This window comes from Kogia breviceps, chromosome 15 (assembly GCF_026419965.1).
Source record: "Kogia breviceps isolate mKogBre1 chromosome 15, mKogBre1 haplotype 1, whole genome shotgun sequence".
In the NCBI taxonomy this organism is placed as follows: domain Eukaryota; kingdom Metazoa; phylum Chordata; class Mammalia; order Artiodactyla; family Physeteridae; genus Kogia; species Kogia breviceps.
The window spans coordinates 40,750,702-40,763,439 of record NC_081324.1 but is presented as its reverse complement, the minus strand read 5'-3'; the positions used below and the strand labels follow the sequence as shown (position 1 = coordinate 40,763,439).

Below are 12,738 nucleotides of genomic sequence, written 5' to 3'. Positions count from 1 at the left end.
GGCTTGTGTTTTAAGCAAGGAGGGTACATAATCAAATTTATGTTTTAGAAAGATCACTGTGTTTGAAAGAGATGGATGCATATGAAGGAGGCAAAACTAAAGGCCATTTTGCTCCCCCCTACTCAGGGATTAGCCACCATCTTGAATTTTTAAGAATATGCTAGAAAAGTCACATCAGCATATTTGAATGTTGAAGAGATGGATCCTGAAGGAAGGCAAAAGGATGAATAAAAAAGAGAGAATAACTGATGGCAGCCAACATCCTTCAGAGGTGGGAAGGAATGCTGAGGGACCAGAGAAGAGAGACCCCTCTTTCATTCTGAAAGGAAAGGGAGAGGAAATGATGGGTGAGATGTAGATAAGTTGACAAACTTGGTGGAGTTCTCATCTTTTTTTTTTTTTTTTTGATAATGAAGGAGGCAAAATCATAGCCATCTGCTCATGAAAAGGAAAGTGGCCAAGAAAGAGTATGGCAAACACTGTTGGCTGACTCAGTGTGGTTCCCAATCCCCATCTGCCCTGCTGCTTTCCCTCTAGGAGTTGAAAACACTGGCTTTACTAGACACACCTGCAACAAGGAAACATAAGCAGAATTTTGCTGGGGTTTCTTGGAAAGCTTTCCCTTTTCCTAGTAGAGGACATGGCCATGGCTGGAGTCCCTCTTCCTCTCTGACTTGACCCCAGATGCCATTCCCAGAGCTGGGACAGCTCTCTTGCATATCTGAGAAAATAAGTATGAAGGAAAGGCCCAAAGAAGTGCAGAGACAGCAGCCAGACAAGTCATTGTTCAGCTGCTGATTGACAGCTAGCAGCAACTCGCCTCCAGATTTCTGGTTGCAAAGTCTAATTTGTTTAAGCCACCAAAGGTGGATTTTGTATCCAGAAGCATTCCTGATACAGGAAGTTTCAAGGACAGTGACAAACATCTGACCTGGTCTCTGAAGAGAATGGGAGAGAAAAAGAGGGAACGTAGGATTATAGATAATAATAAAAGCTCAGATGAAGTGAAATTCATTTTAAAAACACCAATTTCATTTTGGAGTATTTACTATCTGTGGAAATTAATCAATTTGATGGGGTGCTAATATGCTAATTTTATCAAAGTTACATCAAGTCATATTAATTCTCCAGTTAGATAAACTAGCACCTTCTACTTATTAGGAGACCTATGTAAGTGCAAGATGACTTAGAGTACTCAGCGACACCCTTTAAAGATTCGTTATTCTAAGATGATATGATTCACATCACTGTCTGGTGGAGAAGTTCAGATTATTCACACTGAACACAATGTAATCTTGCAAAGTTTATGGCAGAAGCAAGTGAAGAAAGACGCTTCCCTCAGAATTCTTGATTTAGATTCTGTAATTTTATTCACATAGTACCCAAAAAACTCTTTCCATGATTAAGCAGTAATTCACAATACATGTATCTTTTGAGGCATTTGCTGCTTTAATAGATGGCTTGTTCCTCTCTTTAATTACAAAAAGAATGAGACCCAAATAAAAAGACTCCTACATTTTTAATAAATGAAAATGTACAAAACTCAATACTTATTCATATTTACTAGAGCTACAAAGTATAATCACTATCAGAAAATTCTAAAATTAAAATTTGTATTCTCCTCTCCCCTTACTAATCTAATATTTATCAATATTCTAACTAAGCAGAGCATGTAATCCCACATTTGTCTCAGGAGTTACTCCAAGCACTAGATATGACTGGATTTTCTGATAATGAAAGGTTTACACTTCATGAGGAACAAAGAAGTTCACCATGAGGCCTATCTTCTCTTCTCCTTCTAAGGACTTTCATTTCTCATGGTTGCCTCCATATTGGGTAACGGTGGCACTACGGGAGACATGACAATCCATGTATTCTTGTAATACATACAGAGTTTTATTAAGAATCCCTGGGGCTTCCCTGGTGGCGCAGTGGTTGAGAGTCCGCCTGCCGATGCAGGAGACACGGGTTCGTGCCCTGGTCCGGGAAGATCCCACATGCCATGGGGCGGCTGGGCCCGGGAGCCATGGCCACTGAGCCTGCGCGTCCGGAGCCTGTGCTCCGCAACGGGAGAGGCCACAACAGTGAGAGGCCCGCGTACCGCAAAAAAAAAAAGAATCCCTGGAAAGGGGGACATTATGTTATATATTGTCAGAATACTTGCAACTCATTTACTAAGAATGCATAAGACCCTGAAAAGGCCTGTGATGCCTGAAAAATGTTCACAGCTGATTTATGCCAGAACAGAGGCCATGAAGAACTCTGAAGGATAGTCATCAGCTGTTAAGGGTTCTCATTTCCAGGTAAGTACGCTTCTCCATTATGTGCTGCACTTACCAGGTAACATCAGTCTTGTTTGGACAGTCTTTTCTTCATCTTCCTTATTTCTTTATGTTAAGGTGATCATCAACTTTATATAAGCACCCACAGATAACTGTTCATTATTAGAACACTCATCATATTTAGGCTACTTCCTGAAGACATGTAGAGCAAATCTTAATGCTTTCACTGAGATATTTCCAATATAAATTGTAAAGGAGACAATTTTTTTTCCTACATAGGAAATTACTTAGTATCATCAACAGTATGTATAGATGATATTATACATCAACTATACCTCAATTTTAAAAATTGAAACAAAACAGTATGTAGGTTCTCAGATTTTCGTAAGAGATGAGTAAAGTCCCTTTACTCACCTGCTTCTTAACAATGACCCTGGACATTTCAGCTTAGGTCTTGAGGTACATATTCTTTTGGGTCTCCTCAATCCTATTCTCATACTTTGAATCTGGTAACAGAAAATAAAACAGGAAATTTATTTTATTTTATTATTATTATTTTTGGCCATGCCACGTGACTTGGAGGATATCAGTTCCCTGATCAGGGATTGAACCTAGGCCTGCAGCAGTGAAAGCATGGAGTCCTAACCACTGGACTGCCAGAGAATTCCCGGGAAATTTAAAAAAAAAAAAACTGATTTAATCTTTGGTCTAATAACTCCAATGCAAGTAATGAAATGGAGAATATCCACTTATATACTAACTCACACACTCCTTCTCAACAGGGAAAATGTACTTGCCTAAAAAGGAACATACCAGTTCATTGTTTGTGTTAATAATGGAAACAGTAGAACATGTCTGAGAGTATCTTTTCAAGAGTTGCACTAGGGATGGAAATCCTATTTAAGCTTTAGAATCTCAATCATCTGAACTGACACTGTACTAAAAAGGAGAAAAGCAAACAATGCTGACAGAAAATATTCTACATTCTCTCCTGTGGCTTTTACAACCTTTGAAAGGAAATTGGTGCCCACTGAAACTACTGATTTATACTAAAGGAGTATTGGTGCCTTGTGCCTGCTCCCCTGTTGAAAAAGTTCTCAGTAAATGCTTTGACTCCCTCATAGCACTGATGGGACTTTTTCTCCAGCATGTTTTTTCCTATGTCTGAAAAGATTCGAGCTCTGACTAAAGGCTTTCCCACATTCATGACATTTGAAGGGTTTCTCCCCAGTGTGGATTCTTCGATGTTGAATCAGGATTGCACTTCGGCTGAAAGCCTTTGCACACACATCACATGTATAAGGTTTCTCTCCACTGTGGATCCTCTGATGTAGATTAAGGGCTGAGCTCTGACTAAAGACTTTCCCACATTGATCACACTTGTGTTGTTTTTTTCGAGGATGGTTTCCCTGTCTTCTTTCAAACTTTCTATCTTGTTCACAAGTTCCTCTAAATGTGAAATTCTGGGAAGCATTCATTTGAAGAGTGTTAGAAACTTTGTAATGCAGTTCTTTGCCTGAAGAAGTCTTTCGCCTTGAAGCTGATTTCACATTTATAGTTCCAGTGTCTCTATCTGAAATAATACAAGGAAAAGCAAATGTAATCAGTTCTCTGTTCAGAAGGAAGGAAAATGAAATAGAATGATCCAAATGAAATATATATATAGACTATTTTTTAGCTGGCATGTTTGAAATATAGCTTCACAATGTGGAGGATGGAGAGGGTAAGGCAGAAAACACTGAGAAGACCAAAAGGTGAAAAAGAAGGTTTATATACTGATGAGGCAGGCAACTATAAAGATGAAAACTCTGTGCAAAAGGTAGAATGGTGAATAGGGGTAAAAAGATACATTAGAAACTGAGGAAAGTCTGGAAGAAAAGAAAGGGCCTAAAGGATGAGGAATTATTGGAGAAGCAGAGGAGCAACTGAAGGAGAGGAATTAGATGTGGTAGTGGGTAGCAATAAGCAAGATTTAGTACAAGAGTATCAATAAACAAAAGTTATAAAAATAAATGAATCAGTCTTTAGACCGTGACCTTGGGGTCCCTCAAAAGGGCCTCAGGGACTGCCTGATGGCAGAAGAGGTGGGCTGAGACTGCTCATTCCTGCTTTAGTCAGAGTAGCTGTATTTTCATCTGTTTAATATATTGCAACTCCGCCTAAAATTTCATTGAGAAGAGGGCCATGCTGCTTAAAAAAAGGTTTGAAAATCTGGATGGAGATGATGTCAAGGATTCAAAAATCTGAACAATATAAGAATCTCTGAGAAGGAAATAAGGACAAAATACTGAGAATGTGCATTGGCAGTATATATAATGGTGGAAGTTCCCACAGGAACAGGAGGCAGGAGGGGAGATTGGAGACCTCTTTCAGAAAGCAGCCTAGATGTGTGTGATGGGTGGGCTGAGAGGCCACCTTCCCACCCCCCAACCATGAACTGAACCCTGCCCCTCACCATTTTGTCTTAAGGTGTGAAGCTCCTTCGATGCCCACTGCAGTTGCTTTTTTGTGGGCTTAAGCTGGCTACGTGGTGTCTCCTGAGTGATTTCACAAGTTGGTAGCTTCTTTGCAAGCATGTCCTCATTTCGTCCAAGAAAGACCTAGAAACAGTTTGGTACTAACTGAGGCTGAAGAAAGGAATCAGGTTGGGACTTGAAAATAAAATAACAGAGAAGAAACTATCCTGGGACACAGGAAAAGGGAGGAAAAAGGCAGAGGCGCGTTTTGTTTTCTGGCACAGCCGGGAGTCCACTCACCACACTCTACATTTAGTTGTGCTGAGTGGGAGTACAATTTGGGAGCTCTAACCCCAGTGATGTGCCAGAGCTCCTGACTCAGCCTTGTCCCTCATCCCCACAGCCCCTTCTCACCTGTTCACCTGCCCCGTCATGCTCTTTCTCCAGCTCCTCCAGCATCAGCACGGCTTCCTCTCCACTCTCTGGTCGGTTCTCTTGAAACCAGGCCTGCAGCTCCTCAGGCAACATGGCCAGGAACTGCTCCAGCACCAGCAGCTCCAGGATCTGCTCCTTGCTGTGCACCTCTGGCCTCAGCCACTGACAGCAAAGCTCCCGGAGCCGGCTCAGAGCCTCCCGGGGCCCAGGTGTCTCCTGGTAGTCAAACTGCCTGAACCGCTGGCGGTAGGTCTCTGAGCTGTAGTAGCTGCTCCAGTGGCGGCTGGAGGCCATATTACCGGCCTGCCCTCCCTCTTCCGCCTTCATTACCAGAATGCAGTCAGGGTCCCCTGAAGTTTGTGGAAGGAGTTTTGAAGTTTCTCTCAATTTTGCAGACATTTGGACTGGGAATAGCTCTGAACTGCTAGGCTTAAATCTTCAAGAAGGTTAAACTCTCCTTATGGACACTCCTAAATATGATTAAAGAGACAAGTGGAAACAAGACAGAAATGCTTCTTAGAACGATACAACTAAGAGTAGAAACGTAAGACTGTACAGAAAGTACTGCCCTTAATCTTAACATAAACCATGCTTTCAAAGAACACTTCCTTCTTTAAGAGAATCACAGAGCTCAGAGGCATTAATTTATATACATGAGTAATTCACAATTTATTCTGAAAATCATGCACATGAGACTGACTAAATATCACAATAAGAGATCAGCCAGGGTTGCAGAGGAGCTCCTGGAGAACAGAAATAAGGAAAGGCTGAGGAAAGTTATGACTGTGGGTCAGCCTCGAAGAGCCAGTTAATTTTTACTAGACTGCTGCAAGGAGCTCTAAGGAATAGTCTCACGAGAGAAGTACCTTTGCATAGATTGTTGTCTTCAATGCTTACTAATTTTTAAAACAATATTACTTCGGCATTAAAGGGACCATGCAAAAGAAAAAAGCATATTTCTCCATCTTAATGTATTTCCATTTTTTCATGTACATGCCTACTGCTCATCTGTGACATCCATATAACTTATCTTTTTTTTTTTTTTACTTAATTATCTCTTTACTGTAGAATACTTAGGCTGTTTCTAATTTTTACTATTATAAACAATGCTGGGAAGCACATTTTCAGAAAATATACTATTTTTCTCCTTTCAAATTATTTCCTTCAAAGATGTCCCAAGGACTTGACTTACTGGGGTCAAAGGAAAAGGGACAAATATCTTGCTATGTATTATCAAATAGATTATAGAAAACGCTGTATCAAATCACAGTGTCACCAGCAACATAGTGATGTATGGGGGCAACAATTTCTCCAAGTATCGCTAGCTTGTTAGCAGGAAGGGGGTGGGAAGACACTTTCCTTAGTAGCATTGTAGTATATGTATAACTAGTAACTGACAACTAATTTAAACTGTTATATGTGCCCCTATATTTCCTCTCTACCATTTTTTTCCCGACTTCACCGAGAACTCTTCTAGGCACTGAAGATATGGCGGTGACGCGAACAAAGCCTGCGGCTGCATAAAACTTAATATTCTAGCCCGGGAAAGACAAGGTTACCAAATAAATGACACAACTTTATACAGTGCTCCACAATTGAAACGCAGAGAATTTACTATGTGCTAAGCACTCGTCTAGGGATCTTAATAAATATAAACTCATTTAAATCCCCACAAAAGCCCTGTAAGGTTCTTTTCATTCTCATGTTGAGGAACCTGCCAGGGCAAGCTCAGGTAACGAGACCAAAGGCAAAGGAGCAGGGCTGGTGTCTGAGTTCAGGCCATCCACACCTTCTACGGTGCTGCGCGGTCCAGAGCCGGTGGCCAGGGTCGCAGCGCAAATAAGGAGCAGCAGACCCGGATGATCCTGAGCCGGAACCGAATCTGGGATCGAGACCGGAGGGACAGGTGGGGTTTGAGGCCACGTGTCTGGAGCCGTCTAGGGGAGTTACACAGAGGGCCCCTAAGCTAAAGCATCCTCTGGAAGTCTCAGGAGTGGCCACCGGGACGCACTTTGCGTCTCCCGCACCAGGAGCGGAGTGTGTGCCGGGTCCACAATTGCTCTCAGTTCCACCCCAGAGACCAAACCCCCAACACCGCGCGAGGGTCCGTAACGAACCCGGTCCCTGGTGGGGAGGTTTCGCCCAGAGTCCTGGATCCGGGGGTCTTTCCCGAGGGGACCGACTCTCCCTTGGAAATACCTCCTCTGCTGAGCCTGCTCCCGACGGTCCCGGGACACCTTCCTCCACCACACGGCGCCGCACCCGGACGGGGACCCGACTCCGCAAGACCACACGAGGAGAATGGGCGCGGGGGGAGGGTGCGCGGGAGGTCAGGTAAGCGCGCGGAGGGTGATGGGAGGAGGTCGGCTTGGGGGGCGGGGGTCAGGCGCCACGGGGTACCCGGACAAGGAGGGGGGGTGCACGCACGCGCTGTAAGAGGCCAGGAGGTGCGGGGACGAGGTGGAGGCCGCGGGGAAGCGCCGGGGGCGTGAGGAAGAGGTAGCCGGGATGGGGGAGGGGAGGAGTTTTAAGAGGGGGTGCGTGGGCGCGTGTTGGGAGTGGTGGTGGGGCTACCGTGAGGTGGCCCCAGGCCGGCGGTCATCCCTTCCCCATTCCCCCGAGTGACGGCCGCTTCTCCCGGAGGCCTAGCAGAGCGAAGAGACCTCAACTCTCACCTCCGGCCTAGGAAGGACGACCCCGCGTTTTGGGGGAGAAGCCGGGGAAGCGCCCAACAGGACGCTGCTTCCGGTCCTCTCGGCGGGGAGGGGGCGGGGCCCGGGATGCCGGAGCCGTTGCCTTGGAGACGAGCCGAGGCCCGCGCCTCAGGCTTCCAGAGAGGTAGCTCTTGGACTGTGGGGAAGAGCGAAATACCGACGGATGGGAATCCAGCTGCTCGGGATCCCCATTCAAAGAAACCAGCATTATTTTTTTCAGAGTACTTTTACTTACATTATTTCGTTACTCTTTCGATAACCCAGTACGGTTATCCCCATTTTACAGGGAATAAACCCAAAGTTTCTGTGACTTGGCCAAGGTCATGGAGGAGACTCCCGCGCTTTCTACCACTACGCACAACATTCTGTAATACCATCTGCGCTCCTGAAGCTGGCTACGCTCCAAGTATCGTCGTAAGAAATGGGTTTGACCCTCCCATCCTCACCCCATGTTTTCACAAGAGAACCTAATGGCCCTTGAAAAGGTATGAACCCGCGCACGCACGTATTTTGGCACTAATATATACATATATATGTCCTCAGATAATCTTGAGTAAATTTAAAAATCAATTTGAGACTAACTGAGCTATAAGGCCACAGCCCCACATATTGGCTTCCTCCTCTACCCACTTTCCCTAGGGACTCTTGGAAATATACTTGTAGAGGGAAGTAGGGAATCAGGGAGAGGACAGCAATGCTTGAAAATTAATAAACGACAATAAGAAGAAAAAAACCCTTTTGGTATGAACAAACAAACAAAAAAGAAAGGTATATTAGAAATGGAGTCTGAAGTGATGAGAGAAAAGGCTGGTTTACTCAGTCTATGCCAGTCCTAGGGGATTAGTGGAGAAACTTGCATCTTAATTAACCTACAATAATATTAAATTTGAAGAATTTATTTTTTTAAGAAATTCTTGCTTCTACAGCGGTATTTCATGGTATAAGATTTTTTGCTGAGTTAATTGCTAGCACAAATAGCAAGACAACCCAAAAGTGTACTAGGGAATGTATTTATGGTGATGGTGGGTGGGTTAAATGACTCAAGGCAATGAGGAATCTGAAACAGATCCTCAAGGGCAATTTGGCAGTGGTGTGAAGTCATAGAAAGTGGCTTAAGGAGAAAATGGACAGCAGTCAAAAGCTGCAAGGAGAATAAGGAACTGTGAAAAGCCGTGTGATTTGGCAGGAAGTCAGAGTTGAGTACATCATCTAGGATTCTACCAAATAGCTGGACCCAAGAACCTAAAGTTTCTTTTAAAAAAGGGAGGCTTCCCTGGTGGCGCAGTGGTTAAGAATCCGCCTGCCAATGCAGGGGACATGGGTTTGAGCCCTGGTCCAGGAAGATCCCATGTGCCACGGAGCAACTAAGCCCGTGTACCATAACTACTGAGCCTGCCTTCTAGAGCCCTTGAGCCACAACTACTGAGCCTGTGTGCCACAACTACTGAAGCCTGCGCTCCTAGAGCTCTGCAACAAGAGAAACCACCACAGTGAGAAGCCTGCGCTCTGCAACAAAGAGTAGCGCCTGCTCGCCGCAACTAGAGAAAGTGCACGTGCAGCAACGAAGACCCAACACAGCCAAAAAAAAGAAAAGAAAAAAAAGGGGAGCAAATGTAAAAGATTGCTTGTAATAAATAGTTCACAGTAAGCTTGATAAAGGGCAGGTTTTTGTTTGTTTTTATTTTTTTAATGTTTGGGTGGAAAGAAATTAACAGGAACAAGCTCCTAGTAGGGCAAGCATCTAGCTGTATACCAGATGCATGGTAAACACTGGGAATTCAGATGTGAGATACAGATTCTTTTTTAAACAAACAAACAAAATTATTTATTTATTTGGCTGCATCAGGTCTTAGTAGCAGGCATGCAGGATCTTCGTTGCGGTACGCAGGCTTCTCTCTAGTTGTGTCTCGCAGGCTCCAGAGCATGCGGGCTCAGTAGTTGTGGTGCTCCGCGTTAGTTGCCCCGCGGCATGTGGGATCTTAGTTCCCTGACCAGGGATTGAACCCGCGTCCCCTGCATTGGAAGGTGGATTCTTAACCACTGGACCACCAGGGAAGTCCTGAGATACATATTCTTGCTCTTTAGGAACTGATAGACTAATTAAGGAGAAGAGTATGTAAACTGACTATTCCAAACAAAGTGGCAGATGTTCTGATGGAGCTACCTACAGGATGCTACAAAAGCACAAAGAAAGGGAGGTGTTGGGGAGAGCTGAGTGTTGATACATTTCAGACTGAGGGACCAGAGCAGAAAGTTTAGATTTGTTGGATTGAAGGATGTCAGAACGTGAGTGGCTGCGGATGAGGGTGAAGAAGTAAGCAGGGGTCTAGTTTTGAAAGATTTGGCAGGCCAAGTAAAAGGCTGTGAACTAAAATTTTAAGGAGGGTCTTGAGCAAGTGGCTCAAGCATATCTGCAATTCAGATAAAATTCTGATGGCAAAGTGAAAGATGGGTTTGAGTGGAGACCAAACTGAAGGTAGGGTGACCAGCTCTGAAGCTATTTCAAGGTTCCAGGCTGCAACTGATGGAGGTCTGAACTAGTGCAGGGGGGGAGAGGATGGAGGCAGATTCAGGAAATATTTGGGAGGCTGGTGTTTGTTGGATGGTAGGCTGACCATTGGGTGGATAGTGCGTCATTAAAGAAGTTTAAAAATAAAACAGTATGAGTAGGTTTGACAGTGGCTTATGTGGACTTTTTTTTTTTTTTTTAATGTGGACTTTTGAGGGGAATTTTCGGTAGCCTGAATCTGAGTCTGAATGAGATGCTTTAATCAATACCATATAATCACACAACACAAAATTGGACATTCTGTGAGATTATGTGCAAGTAAATATCAAATGTGCTCTATATCTGAATGCTTCTCCTGTACATTAAACTCCTTGTAAATTTCTTTTTTTTTTTCCCCTGCGTGGCGCAGCTTGCGGGATCTTAGTTCCCTAACCAGGGATTGAACCCACGCCCTTGGCAGTGAAAGCTTTGAGTCCTAACCACTGGACTGCCAGGGAATTCCCTCCCTGTAAATTTTATAAGCTACTTATAAACACAGTGAAGGAAGAGGACAATCACTTTACTTATTTAATTTTTGTATTTTATTTTACTTATTTTTGTATACAGCAGGTCCTTATTAGTCATCAATTTTATACACATCAGTGTATACATGTCAATCCCAATTGCCCAATTCATCACATCACCACCCCCCACTGCTTTCCCCACTTGGTGGCCATACATTTGTTCTCTACATCTGTCTCTCAATTTCTGCTCTGCAAACCGGTTCATCTGTACCATTTTTCTAGGTTCCACATATATACGTTAATATACGATATTTGTTTTTCTCTTTCTGACTTACTTTACTCTATATGACAGTCTCTAGATCCTTCCACATCTCTACAAATGACCCAGTTTCGTTCCTTCTTATGGCTGAGTAATATTCCATTGTATATATGTACCACATCTTCTTTATCCATTCGTCTGTCGATGGGCATTTAGGTTGCTTCCATGACCTGGCTATTGTAAATAGTGCTGCAATGAATATTGGGGTGCATGTGTCTTTTTGAATTATGGTTTTCTCTGGGTATATGCCCAATAGTGGGATTGCTGGATCATATGCTAATTCAAGTTTTAGTTTTTTAAGGAACCTCCATACTGTTCTCCATAGTGGCTGTATCAATTTACATTCCCACCAACAGTGCAAGAGGGTTCCCTTTTCTCCACACCCTCTCCAGCATTTGTTGTTTGTAGATTTTCTGATGATACCCATTCTAACTGGTGTGAGGTGATACCTCATTGTAGTTTTGATTTGCATTTCTCTAATAATTAGTGATGTTGAGCAGATTTGCACGTGCTACTTGGCCATCTGTATGTCTTCTTTGGAGAAATGTCTATTTAGGTCTTCTGCCCATTTTTGGATTGGGTTGTTTGTTTCTTTAATATTGAGCTGCATGAGCTGTTTATATATTTGGGAGATTAATCCTTTGTCTGTTGATTCATTTGCAAATATTTTCTCTCATTCTGAGGGTTGCCTTTTCATCTTGTTTATGGTTTCCTTTGCTGTGCAAAAGGTTTGAACTTTCAGTAGGTCCCATTTGTTTATTTTTGTTTTTATTTCCATTACTGTAGGAGGTGGGTCAAAAAGGATCTTGCTGTGATTTATGTCAAAGAGTGTTCTTCCTATGTTTTCCTATAAGAGTTTTATAGTGTCTGGTCTTACATTTATGTCTCTAATCCATTGTGAGTTTATTTTTGTGTATGGTGTTAGGGAGTATTCTAATTTCATTCTTTTACATGTAGCTGTCCAGTTTTCCCAGCACCACTTATTGAAGAGGCTGTCTTTTCTCCATTGTATATCTTTGCCTCCTTTGTCATAGATTAGTTGACCATAGGTGCATGGGTTTATCTCTGGGCTTTCTTTCGTTCTATCTATCCATTGATCTATGTTTCTGTTTTTGTCTTGATTACTGTAGCTTTGTGGCATAGTCTGAAGTCAGGGAGTCTGATTCCTCCAGCTCCGTTTTTTTCCCTTAAGACTGCTTTGGCTATTCGGGGTCTTTTGTGTCTCCATACAAATTTTAAGATATTTTGTTCTATTTCCATACAAAATGCCATTGGTAATTTGATAGGGATTGCATTGAATCTGTAGATTGCTTTGGGTAGTATAGTGATTTTCACAATATTGATTCTTCCAGTCCAAGAACATGTATATCTCTCCATCTGTTGGTATCATCTTTAGTTTCTTTCATCAGTGTCTTATAGTTTTCTGCATACAGGTCGTTTGTCTCCCTAGGTAGGATTATTACCAGGTATTTTATTCTTTTTGTTGCAATGGTAAATGGGAGTATTTCCTTAAGTTCTCT

At 43.0% G+C, this 12,738-nt stretch overlaps 1 protein-coding gene across 1 annotated transcript in view; it reads right to left on the bottom strand.

The window, feature by feature from the left end:
* Window positions 1–7,836, bottom strand: part of ZSCAN30 (zinc finger and SCAN domain containing 30) — a 90,281-nt gene extending 82,445 nt beyond the window's left edge. The window contains exons 1-4 of the mRNA XM_067016016.1: window positions 7,373–7,836; window positions 5,153–5,643; window positions 4,738–4,882; window positions 3,448–3,855 (exon numbers count right to left, since the gene is read on the bottom strand). Of these exons, the coding sequence (XP_066872117.1) occupies window positions 3,448–3,855; window positions 4,738–4,882; window positions 5,153–5,572 (973 nt within the window). The 5' untranslated portion in view covers window positions 5,573–5,643; window positions 7,373–7,836. The remainder of the gene's footprint in view (window positions 1–3,447; window positions 3,856–4,737; window positions 4,883–5,152; window positions 5,644–7,372) is intronic.
* Window positions 7,837–12,738: the final 4,902 nt, after the last annotated feature.